The following is a 15,375-nucleotide window of genomic DNA, read 5'->3' as shown; positions in this document are numbered from 1 at the left end:
TTATGAGTAGGTCTTTTGACTTTCAGGCCTGTGCTCTTTCCATGAGGTCACGGTGCTTTCTATCCTATCACAGGTGAAAATCAGCAGGGAAATTAAGACCCAAGAGCAGGGAGACTTCTTTGTTTATCACCTGTGTGAAGGTTTTAATTGGGTCCCCCTCGATTTGTGCAGACTGTGTTCCCCTGGCAGTTGCTGTTGTGGAAGGCGAAATGTTGTTTAGGCATCAAGAGTAACAGCTCGTAACCATCTGTACGAATTCATCATTAGCAACGTCCTCTATATTTACTGGGCACCTAGTGGGTGCAGAGCCTTATTCCAGGCTCCTGTCCTCCAGAAGCTTACAGTCGAATCAATTCTTGGTTTTATCATTTTTAAAAGAAAAGCCCCATGGCACTCTTTTAGAAGGAAATCGTTCAGTCCTCTCCCCTCCCCTTTTTTTTTTAAAGAGTGAATCAGTTTTTGATCTTTCTCCTTCCTTTCTGAAACCTAAATAAGCAGGAGGCCAGGAGGTCAGCAAGGAGGCAGATACAATAGTCAAGGCAGGATAGGATAAGGGTTCAGGATCAACAGGGCTGGGATTAGAACTCAGCACCTCTGACTCCCAGGCCACTCTGACTCTCCACTAGGCCACACTGTACTTTTTTCAGTGGAAAGCAGTTTTTTGACTTTCTAGATGTTCAGTCAATCCACGGTATTTATTGAAGACTTAATATGTGTACCTTGGGAAAGAACAGTAGAGTAAATGCTACCTTTGCCCATAAGGAGCTCTTTCAATATAGCTTCAATCATTAACCCCCTCTCAGGATGGCACCTGGAGAGTTTCCATTATTCTACCGGCCTCAGATCGGAGAGGGAGAGTCAAGCAGAGGCCTACCCATTCCATTCCTAGCTTGGCCAGTGGCTAGCGTGTGGAAAGCCATCTGCCATAAGACAAAAACTAACCTGTGCTGGGTTGTAGTGGCTTGGAAGAGAATTGAGGGCGGAGACTCAAGTTTACTGTGTGGAAGGAGACAACGGTAAACCGCTACTGTATGTTCCCCCAGAAAACTCTGTGGATCCACTACCAGAACGATTGCAGATGGAGGTGGGGTGTTCTGGGAGAGATGTGTCCATGGTGTCTCTGTGGGTCGGCATACGATGGCATAAGACAGGACACTCATTAAAGGTTCCAAAATCTAACTGCAACATTTTAAATGCATTTTTAATAAGCCTTGTTGCCCCGAACAACACTTTGGCTTTGGCTGGATATGATTCCACTTTGGGTCGATACTATCTGAGGGTTTCAACAGGGCAGAAAGTTCACCTGCTTGATTTAGTGAATTCAGGTAATAAAATGGAAAAATAAATATGTCACTGAGATGCCCCTCATGATGGCTGTGATTTTAAAATGTTTAACTTTATTTTATGTCTACTACAGAGTCTTAATTATCTGTGAACTGCCTTTGATTTCTCTGCTTCTGTCTTCCCCACTAAGCTCTAAGCCTAGTAATGTGCTCTCCCCTCAAGAGCGCTCAAAAAAATAACCATCTAATGTTTGATTCATTGCTTCTCAATGTCTCTCATCAAAGGACGATCAAGGGTAGGAGATGAAACTCAAAACAACAAATGTATCTTCTCACCTCTCTGGCAGAAGGTTCATTGCAGAGGTGATAGTAATAGTAGTATTTATTAAGGGCTGACTGTGGGCAGAGTGCTGTCTTAAGCGCTGGAAGAGAATTCCCAGGTGGGAATTGGGCACAGCCCTTGTCCCTTGGGGGCTTCCCAGTCTCCAAAGGTAATAGAAGTTATGAGCCTGTGTGAGGTTTGGAGTAACTCTGTACTTCTCAATTCACCAACCCTATTGTGGATGGGAGAGTTGGGAGGAGCAAGCCTGTAGAAATCAGGGAACCAGGATCCTAGTTCTGGCTCTGCAGAGAGGGGGAAAGTCTGTGTTATGAAATTAATCTCCTGTTTCTCCCAGAATGCATTACACTGATTTGCATCATACCCAAATTATATGGTGGCCATATCAATCTTGACCATCTTTATGATCCATTGAAAACAAGAAGCCTTCCCTGACTAAGCCCCACTTTCCTCTTCTCCCTCTCCCTTCTCATTACCCTGGCCTGCCCCTTTTATTCATTCTGCTTCCCAGCCCTACAGCACTTATATCCATAACTGTAATTGATTTATTTCTATTAATGTTTGTCTTCCCCTCTAGGTTGTAAGCTCATTGTGGGCAGGGAATGCTCTGTTTATTTTTATATTCTGTTCTCCCAACTACTTAGCACAGTGCTCTGCATACCGTAAGTGCTCAGTAAATACGATGGAATGAACCAAATGAATGCTGAAATGAATGAATACTGGCTCTGTGCCTCAGTGGAAAAAGTTTCTGACTGGAAACCCTCAGAGCATCTTTGAGGAGGACAGGTCCAGTGGGAATCCTTTAGCTGGCTGTCATGGGCCGAGAAGGCCTCTACCAAGGCAAGGCCCGCTCAGTTCTGATTCCTTAAGCTCTGTGCCTCAGTGGAGAAAGTTTCTGACTGGAAACCCTCAGAGCATCTTTGAGGAGGACAGGTCCAGTGGGAATCCTTTAGCTGGCTGTCGTGGGCCGAGAAGGCCTCTACCAAGGCAAGGCCAGCTCAGTTCTGATTCCTTAAGCGCTTGTTAATCTCCCCACCCTCTGTCCCAAAACTTTTATGTAAATACCTTTACACTCTTCCATTTCCCATATTGCTTATTTATTTTAGTGCCTGAGGCGTGCCCATCCTTCACTCACAATGAGGGACTCCAGGCTTTTTTTGTTTGTTTGTATTTTATAGTATTTTTGAAACACTTACTGTGTCCCAGGCACTGTACTAAGCACTGGGGTATGTACAAGGTCATCAGATTGGACACAGTCCCTGTCCCACATGCAGCTCACAGTCTTAATTCCCATTTTAGAGATGAGGTAACTCAGGCCCACAGAAGCGAAGTGACTTGATGATGATGAAGGCATTTATTAAGCGCTTACTATGTGCAAAGCACTGTTCTAAGCGCTGGGGAGGTTACAAGGTGATTAGGTTATCCCACGGGTGCTCACAGGTTTAATCCCCATTTTACAGATGAGGTAACTGAGGCCCAGAGAAGTGAAGTGACTTGCCCAAAGTCACACAGCTGACAATTGGCAGAGCCGGGATTTGAACCCATGACCTCTGACTCCAAAGCCCAGGCTCTTTCCACTGAGCCACGTGGCATCTCAAGTGACTTGCCCACAGTCACCCAGCAGGCAAGTGACGGAGCCAGAATTAGAACCCAGGACCTTCTGAGTCCCAGGCCAGTGCTCTAGCTACTAGGCCACACCGCTCAGGTTTTCAGTTACGCTCTTCTTCTCGTCCATTGCACACAGATCACAGAGGGTGTATTAGTTCCATAGTGTGCATTCCCTCTCTGGAACTCTTTTGTCGCCCTGGGTGGATTTAGAGGTGAGTCTCTATGATGCCCCATATTTCCATCATATGATGGATAAAGAAGAAACTGTATGTCATTATTGTTATTCTAATGATTAAGCGCTATTAAGAACTATTCTAAGCTCTGGAGTCGATATACATGTTAATTGGGTTGGACAGTGTCTCCGTTCCACATGAGGCTCACAATCTAAATAAGAGGGAGAACAGGGACTTAGATGAGGAAACTGAGGCCAACAGAAGTGAGTGACTTACCCAAGGCCACACAGCAGGCAAGTGATCAAGTCTGGATTAGAACCCAGCTCCTCTGACTCCCAGGCCCATATTCATTCCACTAGACCATTATTCTAATAACCTGTTGTGCAAGTTAGATAATTGAGTTGGTTTCTCTGACGCCAGATTTGAAAACCATTTAAAATACCTGGGAAATAATTTTTAATTTTAAGCGTTCTTCGTTAGCGTGATGATATCAGAGGCTCACACCTTATAAAAGCAATATTTTATTGTGACTAGCACGATAAATTTGTCACCCTGGGAAATTACACCCTGGTTTTCTAGCTATGATAGGATTTGCAGTGGTGTGTTGTGTAGCCTTAATAACTAGAAATAATCAAACAGCAGCAGGTCGCTTCCTTAGAGGGGCAATGTTTGCAGTGAAATGAACATTGTAAACATGATGGAGGCATACAGTATCCCAGGAGTCCTGTCCTTTCAAATGGTAATAATAATAATGATGATGGTATTTGTTAAGCACTTACTGTGTGCCAGGGCACCATTCTAAGCGCTGGGGTAGATACAAGGTAATGAGGTTGTCCCACATGGGACTCACAGTCTTAATCCCCGTTTTACAGATGAGGTAACTGTGGCACAGAGAAGTTAAGTGACTTACCAAAAGTCACACAACTGACAAGCAGCAGAGCTGGGATTAGAACCCACAACCTCTGACTCACAAGCCCGGGCTCTTGCCACTGAGCCACACTGGTTCAAAGCAACCTACTTTTGGCTTCCTCCAAGGACTAGAGTGCTCAGAACAAACACCTACATCCATTCTTGGAGTCTGGGGGCTTGCCTTGAACCCCAGAAATCTGTTTCTGTATTTATTTAAGATCAGGTGAGCATCCTTAAACTGCCATATAAAACTTTGATATCCTATATGGTCCAAAGCATTGACTTAGTCTATCTCTCAGTAATAATGGCAGCACTGGTTAAATGCTTACTGCGTGATGAGCGCTACATGAAGTGCTGAGGTAGATTAAAAATAATCAGTTCGGACGCAATTTCTGTCCCACTTGGGGGGTTACAGTTGGAAGGAGAAAATAGGTATTGAATCCCTATTTTACAGGTAAGGAAACTGAGGCACAGAGAAGTTAAGTGACTTGCCCAAGATCACATAGCAGACAAGGGGGAGAGCTGGATTTAGAACTCAGGTCCTCTGACCCCCAGGTCTGTAATTTACCCACCTCCTGCTTCTGGTCTGGAATGCCCTCCCTCTTCATATCTGACGGACAGTTACTCTCCACACCTTCAAAGCCTATTGAAGGCACATCTCCTCCAAGAAGCCTTCTCTAAGTTCTCATTTCCTTTTCTCCCGCTCCCTTCTACTTCACCCTGATTTGCTCCCTTTATCCCCTTTACGAGAAGCAGCTTGGCTCAGTGGAAAGAGCCCGGGATTGGGAGTCAGAGGTGATGGGTTCTAATTCCACCCTCGACACTTATCAGCTGTGTGACTTTGGGCAAGTCACTAACTTCTCTGTGCCTCAGTTACCTCATCTGTAAAATGGAGATTAAGACTGCGAGCCCCATGTGGGACAACCTGATCACCTTGTATCTACCATCTAGCACTTAACAAATACCATCGTTGTTATTATTATTATTCACCACACTCTTCAGCCCCACAGCATTTATGTACCTATCCTTAATTTATTTATTTATATTAATGTCTGATTCTCCTTCTAGATTATAAAATTGTTGTGGGCAGGGATTGTGTCTGTTCTGTTACTGTGCACTCTTCCAAGCATTTAGTACAGTGCTGTCCACACAGTAAGTGCTCAATAAATACAATTGATTTTTGTTTTGAAAATGCATATACAGACATAAAGTCCGCTAGTGACAAATCTCTACCAGTTTTTCTGGCATAAAACTAGGTGATCCATCATACTAGCTTGAGTAATGAGATACTGTTGGGACTTGTAGAGTGGAAAGAGTTAACCCAAAAGCTTTAAGCCTTCATTAAAGAAGTTGTAGTTTCTAAGAAATAATTACCCCATTGAGAGGGAAGTGCTCATCAGGGAAATGAATCAAACTTGCCTGAAGGTGTTTGCCTTTGATGTTTTCTTGGTTTCCTTATCTCCAGAGACAGAGTGCTGTTTTGTTTGTTTTTTGTGTTTTTTTTTTAATAGCATTTGCTAAACACTTACTACTGGGACAGGAACTGTAGATAATCAGGTTGAACACAGTCCCTGTCATTCATTCATTCATTCGTATTTATTGGGCGTTTACTGTGTGCAGAGCAGTGTAGTAAGCACTTGGAAAGTACAATTTGGTAACAAATAGAGTCAAATAGTCTCACTTGAGGCTCACAGTCTTAATTCCTAGTATACAGATGAGTTAACTGAGGAATAGAGAAATGAAGTAACCTTCCCAAGGTCCCACAGCAGACATGTGTGAGAGCGAGGATTAGAACCCAGATCCTTCTGATTCCCAGGTCTGTGCTTTAGCCACTAGACCATGCTGCTCCTAAACTGCTTTCAGATGAGAGGAGTAGTCAGTATTGAATGTTCTAATCCCAGCTCCACCACTTACCTGCTGTGTAACCGAGGGCAAGTGACAACTGTGATGTGTCTCAGTTACCTCACTTGTAAAATAGAGATTAAGACTGTGAGCCCCATGTGGGACATGGACTGTGTCCATTCTGATTATCCTATCTCTGCCCCAGCGTTTAGTACAATGCCTGGCTCATAGTGGGCTCTTAAATACCATTTAAAAAACAAAATAAATGAAAAAAAACCTAGAGTATTTTGGCCCCTTTGCCCACTCCCATGAGGTTTACTTTGGAAGAGAGGGTAGATGGGAACTTGGCAGGAAAGTCTCCTCAAGATCCTCAAGATGCTGGATTTGTGGATTAAGTAGATCTCTCTCTCTCTCTCTCTCTCTCTCTCTCCCCGCCCCCCCCCCCCCCCCCCCCGAATTTCCTTGGAAATATTCTGCCAGCTATTTTCTTGTTCTCCGAATAAGTGCAACTAAACTCTACTAAGTAAATAATAAATAAATAAATATGATTACTGTTATGCACGTTTTTACCCCATTTACATTTTTTATGAGTGATTGCAATGGCATGGAAGTGTGATACAACTGAGTTGGTAGACATGATTCCTGCCCACAAGGAGCTTATAATCTACCTTCTAGACTGTGAGCCCGTTATTGGGTAGGTACCATCTCTATATGTTGCTGACTTGTACTTCCCAAGCACTTAGTACAGTGCTGTGCACACAGTAAGTGCTGGATAAATACGATTGATTGAATGAATGAATACAATAGGAGACTGGCACTAAAATAAATTACAGGTAATTACAGATAAATTACTAAAATAAATTACAGATAAGGAAAATATACCCTCAATATGTGTGGTTCGAAGATGAATACTTGTGCCCTTATTCTTATCAAAACATGGGTTTTTTAATGAAAAGTATGTCAGAAGTATTTTTAAATTGTTCCCTGGCACAGTCCAACAACACTCTTTTGTTTTAACCTTCCTCTGTAATTGCTATGGATGAGAAACATGAATAGGTCTGGGAAAGGTAGACTTCACAACTTCAGCCGTTACTCGTTTTGGTAAGGAATGTGTCTGTTCGTTGTTATACGGTATTCTCCCAAGTGCTTAGTACAGTGCTTTCCACACAGTAAGAGCTCAATAAATAAGATTGAATGAATTACCACCAATCAGAGGTTGTTTGGGCAAGGGAACGGAACCTGGATCCGTGGGGCAGTAGTGAACATGCCTCTTTAAATGATTAAGTGGTCTGTGATAATATTGGTGTACAAAACAAGACCAGTTTGGATAAGGTGGAGGGTCTTATCAAGTACGCCTGTCACCTCACACTTAGGCACAAGTGACTAATGATTTGGCTGCTTTAAGATACAACTCTGCAAAGAGAGAAGGTGTTCCCCCTTAGAAATGCTGTCTATAATGCTCTCTCTAAATGTAAGCAGAAGTACTGGTTCTTTGCCTCAGTTTTCTAAGGCTGTCTCTTTTCATTTCCTCTCTTTCCGCCTTCCTTGAAGTGGTTTCTCCCTTTCAATTTGTGTTCCTTTTCTTGTTGTGCTGTTTTGTGTTTGCCTTGTTTCCCCTCTGGGGCATCGCATACCTCCTTATTCCTCAGCAGGCTCTACTACCAGGAGACTGGACAATTGTGGCCATGATCCCCATGATCCATGAAGTCGGATACCGCTTCCTTTCCCTGAATTTGGGCCTTCTGACATCTTTGCCCTACCTTTTCCTGGCCCGACTCAATCTTCCTTTCCTCCTGCTGGAAGCCTCCTCCTGGCATAGGGGGCAAGAGCATGGGCTTGGGAGTCAGAGGTCATTCATTCAATTGTATTTATTGAGCACTTACTGTGTGCAGAGCACTGTACTAAGTACTAAGTGCTTGGGAAGTACATGTTGGCAACATATAGAGATGGTCCCTACCCAACAGTGGGCTCACAGTCTAGAAAACGGGTTCTTTTCCCAGCTCTGCCATTTGTCTGCTGTGTGACCTTGGGAAAATCACTTCACTTCTCTGGGCCTTAGTTACCTCATCTGTAAAATAGGAATTAAGACTGTGAGCCCCATGTGGGACAGGGACTGTGTCCAACCTGATTACCTTGTATCTACCCCAGTGCTTAGAACAGTGCTTGGCTCATAGTAAGTGCTGAACAAATACCATAATTATTATTAAAACTCAAAGTGGTTTTTTTCTGGTATTTGTTAAGTGCTTACTATGTGCCAGGGACTGTACTAAGAACTGGGGTAGATAGAAACTAATCGGGTTGAACGCAGTCCATGTCCCATGTGGGGCTTACAATCTTAATCCTCATTTGACAGGTGAGGTAACTGAGGCACACAGAAGAGAAGTGGCTTGCCCAAGGTCACACAGCAGACAAGTGGTGGAGCCAGAATTAGAACCTGGGTCTTTCTGATTCCCAGGCCCTTGCTTTTCTATCCACTAGCCCACACTGTCTCTCAAGTGGTTGTGGACTTTGTGGACTTTGTCTTTCGTGTATGTAATACTTTTTTCTTTCTTACTTCTATCTTCCCCAACACTCCCTTCCTCGAGCCCCGTCCTCCCACCCCCAACCCAGCCTCCCCCGTACCCCTTCCCCAAAATGCTCCTCTCCGCAGTGCTATGTCAACCAAATATTTGTGCCTTGCCCCGCCGTTAGTCCTAATTCTAGCAGCCCATCAAAATGGCCCTAGGCAGTGACCCAGATGGTAATAGAACCTCCCTTATATACACAGAAATGTGCCCTTCGAATGAAAATGATTAAAAATTCAACTAACGAAAGGGCTCTAATGGTACTAACTGTATTCAGTCACTCATTTCTACAAATTAATCATTAGTCACCTGCAGCTGGAACAATTCTTTTAATTAACTGGTGTCTGATCTTTATTAAAAACGGTTTGTAGCTTATTTCAAATTCCGAGCCACTGTGTTCTAAGTACAGTATGTTCTGAAATCCAGTAGAAAAATGCTTGGTAGTTTCAAATCAACTCACCGAGAAGCAGTTGGTTTTTTTATGGCCATTTTGGTTATGCTATGTAAAATATCTTATAAACATGGATGCATTGCTATGTTCAGTGCCTTCGGCAGCACAAACGGAGTATGCTATTGGCAAATGAGAAGGTCAGTACTCTTTCCCTGGTCCAATGAACCCGAAGACATTTTCCAATTGAGGCCCAAAGTAAGTGTGTTAATTAACTCAGTACTAATTCAGTGAGCATACCCAAGTACATTTTTGCTCTCAGATTCCTTATTTCAAATTACAGTTGGGCTTGAAGAACCAGAGAACCCTCATACAAACTTCAGTGATTTTTTTTCTTTAGCAAAATCTAGTAGAACATGATATAGCAAAATAATGGGGCATGTCTCTTGCATCTGAGATAAGAGAGCTTGATTCATTCATTGTCATATTTATTGAGTGCTTATTGTGTTCAGATAGACTCAAGGGGTACAGGAAGGTACTTGGTAGACATAGGTGTGTAAGGATGTGTTTTTGGTAATAATTTTTGGTGCTGGATAGGAGAGGGACTGAGAACCACAGAGATAATAATAAATATGGTATTTGTTAAGCACTTACTATGTGCCAGGCACTGTACTAAGCACTGGGTTGGATATAAGTAAATCAGGTTGGACACAGTCCCTGTCCCACATGGGGCTCACAGTCTCAATCCCCATTTTACTGATGAGGTCACTGAGGCACAGAGAAGTGACTTGCCCAAGGCTACACAGCAGACCAGTGGTGGAGCCGGGATTGGAACCTATGGTCTTCTGACTCCCAGGCCTGTGCTCTATCCACTACGCCGCACTGCTTCTCTGTGATGTTATGGGCGTTTCTGCCTCGTGAAGTGAGAAGACTGTGGACTGTTAGCTCATCCCTCATGTCTTCCAACTCTGTTTTTAGTGTACTTTCCCAAACGCTTAGTACGGTAGCTCTGCACACAGTGAGCACTCAGTAAATAAAATGCAATTACAGTAGATTGATCAACTGAACGGACTTTACAGGGTGTTGCTGGTTAGGCGTATGGCTTGCTGGGATTTTTTGAGCGAGGCAGACTGGCCTGAAATGAAATGTGTACGTGTGTGTGTGTGTGTGTGTGTGTGTGTGTGTGTGTGTGTGTGTGTGCATGCCTTTAAAGGTAGGTGTGAGCCCATTAGAATGTGCCTACTTGTCTGTGGGCTTCTCTGTGCCCATGCAGGATGTTAGCGAGGACTCCACAAACCTTCTCCCCCTGTCCTCCACTTGCTAGCAAAGCAAGGCCGGTGACGTTCAGATCCTGGCCCAGGGAAATGCTAGGTTATGCAATAACAAGTGACACCTGTTGTGTGAATCGATTTGTGTTCACTGCCTTTCATTCGATCATTCATTCATTCAATCATGTTTATTGAGCGCTTACTGTGTGCAGAGCACTGTACTAAGTGCTTGGGAAAGTATAATACAACAATAAACAGTGACATTCCCTGCCCACAACGAGCTCACAGTCTAGACTGGGGGACACAGACATCAATACAAATAAACTGACAGATATGGACATAAGTACTTTGGGATTGGGAGAAGGGAAGAGCAAAGGGATAAATAAAATGACAGATTTGTATAGACGTGCTTTGGGGCTGTGATGGGGAAGAGGAAAGGAGCAAGTCAGGATGACGCAGAAGGGAGTGGGAGATGAGGAAAAGTGGGATTAGTCTGGGAATTCCTCTTGGAGGAGACGTGCCTTCAGTAAGGCTTTGAAGCGGAGGACAGTGGTTGTCAGATTAGAGGAGGGAAAGAGGCAGGACTTGGGCAAGGGTCGGCGGCAAGACAGGCAAGATCGAGGCTCTGCCCAAAGATTCAAAGACCCTCGACCCTGGGATGCAATAGCCTGTCCCACTCCGCGAAACACATTTCATCACCTGCAGTTCACATGATCGCTTCCTACAGGGTGGAATAACATTAGTGACTTCCTTCTCATTCGTTCATTCATTTAACTTTACTTATCACGCACTTATCGTGTGCAGTGCACTGTACTAAACACTTGGAAGAGTACAGTACAACAATAGACAGACACATCCCTACCCACAAGGAGCATAGAGAACAGAGGGGGAGACAGACACCAATATTCTCTGCCCATGTCCTGCACTGCGTAGGCTTAGTATGCACTTGTGTGTTACGTGCCGCTTGACATGACCATTCGAATGACTCTCTCGCCATCTGAAAATCATCATCTTTACTGCTGCGCATGTCTAGTTGCTATGGCGAGGGCATAAGTCAGCTCCCAGGTGGTGAGCTGCCCGTCCATCCCCACGGAGTGCTTTGCCCATTTCCGCTTGGTGTCAGAGAACTTATTTCAGGATTGTCTTGGTCATCCTCTTTACCCAGAAACCTATCATTATCTTGGGCAACTTGTTCCCCTAGAAACGGGGACCTCTCTCCCATCAGGATCACCTCAGCGTTAATCGTTTTCTTCCCCCAAAGCGGGTGCATGAGTGTGAGGCTAGGAAGCAGTGAGGATGAGTACGTAAGACCACAGAGCGAGCGATTCAGATGGGCAAGTTGAATAAGGATGTTGGAAGTATGAAAATGAGAAAATCAGGAGGGACCCCAAAGGAGAGAGAGAAAATTGAGGGGTGTGAAGTGAAGTAATGACATTTCCGACAATTCAGCCTGATCAGCTGGGGAGAGGCAGAGTGGAAATGTAGGCAAATTTCAACTTGGGACATCCTTCGATGAGTTAAGATGCTTAGCTCCAGAGAGGGAGTGTGGGCTCTTATGGTTCTGTGCTGCTGGAAAAGAAAATCCCGTGTCCCAACATTTTCCCTTTCCTCATTTTCCCCAGTAGTTTATTTTCTATTAAATGCCTACTGATTTTCTGATAAATACTGAGCACATTTAAAGGCTTCTAGGTTAGACTGGGGGTTTTAACAGACCAGCAAGTAATTCTGTTTATAGCTCCTGACCTCATTTCATCTCTTCCAATCTGCAACTGTGTGAGTTGGAAAGATATAGGAGCCCATCAGAGGAGTAATTGCAGGAGGAAGACAGTAACATGAGGAGGAGAAGGAGGTTGAGGAGAGGAGGAGGATAAGGAGATTGTTACAAAATTTGAGGCAGGCTGTGCCGAAATGTTTTCTTTCACCTGGAGCAGGTTGGGCATAACAGAGCCACTGGACTCCTGGGTTCTCTTTCTCTACTCCCTGGGGGGTTTATACGTGCCAGGTCGGCAAAGACTCACTAATCAATCGATCGATCAATCAGTGGTTATCCCTGAGCTCTTAACTGTGTGCCGAGCACTGTTCTAAGCACTTAGGAGTGTGGCCTATATTGCAATAGAGCTCTTGCTCCGGGAACAGAGAAAGCAAGAAACCTTCAGATAATCCCTGGAGGGCCTGGCCATGTGCCAGAATGGTTCGCCAACTTCAGACGCCATTTAGAAATTTGACGGCTGTGGCCAGTGGAATAACCTGGTTCTTTTCTCCTTTCAGCTGTCCCGTTTCCCCCAAGTCATCGGCTCACAGCGAAGGAAGTGTTTGACAACGATGGGAAGCCTCGGGTGGATGTCTTAAAAGCCCACCTCATGAAAGAGGGGAGGCTGGAAGAGAGCGTGGCTCTGAGAATTATAACGGAGGGCGCGTCGATTCTGCGACAGGAAAAGAATCTTCTGGACATAGACGCTCCGGTCACAGGTAAGTGTCGCCGGATGAGCTCTCACATGCAGAGCACTGTGTTAGGGGCTTGAGAGCCTGCAGCAGTTTGGGTCCCCGAGGAGTTTGCAAATTAGAGGCCAAGATGATTAATAGGGAGCACATTTCATCTGAAAATTTTGCCTCAAGTCCTCATTACTAAGACAAGCTCAGCTTGAGAGTTTCCCTAGGGGCATGCCTTTTCACGTTCATCAGGTCTGATTTGTCCGTTGTCCCTTTGGGCTGATTGATTCATTTTGAATGCATGTGACCACGTTTAGGCAGCAATAAACATTCTGTTGGCATAAACAATTGACCGCTGAGCAGTGAATTTTGCTCCTCTCACCTACAGCCAGTGCTTTAATTGGTTAGAAGTAGATTCAGAACAGGGGAAAAGTTCTGTCCCTCGGGATTCCACCAGTTCTAGATTTCCAGGAGAGTAGCCAGATTGCTAGAAAGAATACAGGTCTCATATCCTTCTGAGGTAAAGAAGAAATTCTCTCCATATCTTTCTCTGCCCTGAGAAAGTGTCTTAAAACATGGTTTCCAGTAACCCGTATGCTCTCCTCAAAACATATATGTTTAAGGGGTGATTACTGTGGCTAGAGAGACTGACTGATCCTTGAATGATAACCTGGCAGAAGTCACGTGGTCTAGCAGAGCAAGCCCGGGTTTGTGACTCAGGGGACATGGGTTCTAATCCCTGCTCCACCACTTACCTGCTGGACTACTTTATAATAATAATTCTGGTATTTAAGTGGTTACTCTGTGCCAGGCACTGTACTAAGTCGCTGTCCCACATAGGGTGCACAGTCTCGATCCCCATTTTGCAGATTACGTAACTGAGGCCCAGAGAAGTGAATTGACTTGCTCAAGGTCACACAGCAGACAAGTGGCGGAGCTGGGATCAGAATCCATGACCATCTGACTCCCAGGCCCGTGCTCTATCTACTTCGCCATGCTGTCACTCAGTTTCCTCATCTGTAAAATGGGGATAAAATACCTATCTTCCCTCTTTCTTGGACTGTGAGACTAATATGGGGCAGGGACTGTGTCCGATCTGATTATCTTGTGTCTATCCCAGCACTTAGCACATAGGAAGTGCTTAACAGGTTCCATAATTATTGGGCAGGGAATGTGTCTAACAACCATGTTATATTGTATGCTCCCAAATACCTATGACGGTGGTCTGCACACAGTAAGCACTCAATAAATACCATCGATGACGATGATGATGAAGATGATCAGTACTTGTAATGGTATTTATTAAACATTTACTGTGTGCAGAGCTCTGTACTAAGCACTGAGAATGAGTTCACAGGTGGGACAAAGGCAGGGATCCTGTCCCCCTAGGGGCTTACAATCTATGTATATATGTTGGTCCTTGTTCTGGGCAGGGAATGTGTCTGTTTATTGCTATAGTGTATTCTCCCAAGTATTTAGTACAGTGCTTTGCACACAGTAAGCACTCAATAAATACGATTTAATGAATGAGTGAGGACAGGAGACAGACACATCAGGAGCCGTAAAACACCACCAAAATATCAAAGTGGCCTAAGGAACAAGGATAAATATGCAATATTGAAAAGCAATCATTCAGTCAATTGTATTTGAGTGCTTATTGTGTGCAGAGCACGGTATTAAGCGCTTGGGCGAGTACAGTATGAAACGTATCCTGCCCATTATGAGCTCACATTCTAGAGGGAGCAACAGACATTAATATGCATAAATAAAAGTGAAAGTCAGTAGGGAGCTGTACATGCACTGACATGGCACTGTATTCTATCCAGGTAAAATGCCCCTCGTTGGAACATTCCCTAATTCCCTTACAGCGTTCTATCCAACAGGTGTCATGAATAAAGTGGATTGTGGAAGAACTGGGTGTATTCCAAATATCCATTTACCCCTATTAGGTTTAACCACATGCATTCTAGAGCTGTCATTTTTACATTCCAGAGGTGATGTTTCATGAACGTACCCCTCCCCTGGAAGACTACAGGGATAAATCCCGGCTCAGCCAGCGAATATGGGGCAGGGTGAGGAATACCCCTGTCTGTGCTCAATTAGAGCAGTTCAGAGTGGGGGCAGCTGGAAAGATGATGGGACCAGATCTGAGAAGTGGGAACAAGAGATCTCAGCTCCCTTGAGCTCCTGGCCAATGGGCTTGGACAGATCTGTCAGCCATGGGATCTTCTCTGTGTCTGTCCAGGCTGTTATCATCATTACTATTGTTTTTGTTATCATTAATGATGTTTGTTAAGCTCTTCCTATGTGGGAGGCAGGCTATTAAGCTTTAAGCTCTGGGGTAAATACAAACTAATCGGGTTGGACATGGTCCATGTCCCAAGTGGGGCTCCGAGTTTCAATCTCTGTTTTACAGATGAGTTAACAGAGGCCCAGAAATGTTAAGTGACTAGCCCAAGGTCACACAGCAGAGTCAGAATTAGATCCCACCACTTTAACTCCCAGGCCTGTGCCTTTTCTACAAGGTGGCGCTGCTCCTGTTATTATTATTTTCATCATTATCATTGCAA

General features: G+C 44.4%; 1 protein-coding gene and 1 non-coding gene across 3 annotated transcripts in view; both read left to right on the top strand.

Moving 5' to 3' along the window:
• The window catches only part of PPP3CA (protein phosphatase 3 catalytic subunit alpha), a 418,818-nt gene that overhangs the window by 178,514 nt on the left and 224,929 nt on the right, over positions 1 to 15,375 (top strand). For both annotated transcript variants that reach the window (XM_038769130.1, XM_038769128.1), the window contains exon 2: positions 12,644 to 12,844. In XM_038769130.1, the coding sequence (XP_038625058.1) occupies positions 12,644 to 12,844 (201 nt within the window). The remainder of the gene's footprint in view (positions 1 to 12,643; positions 12,845 to 15,375) is intronic.
• LOC119947770 lies at positions 794 to 931 on the top strand. Its single transcript, XR_005456566.1, has one exon. It is a non-coding gene; the product is annotated as a small nucleolar RNA SNORA7 (small nucleolar RNA).

This window comes from Tachyglossus aculeatus, chromosome X5 (assembly GCF_015852505.1).
Source record: "Tachyglossus aculeatus isolate mTacAcu1 chromosome X5, mTacAcu1.pri, whole genome shotgun sequence".
NCBI lineage: Eukaryota > Metazoa > Chordata > Mammalia > Monotremata > Tachyglossidae > Tachyglossus > Tachyglossus aculeatus.
Note: the sequence above shows the minus strand (reverse complement) of the source record. Positions and strands in the feature narration are given on the sequence as shown.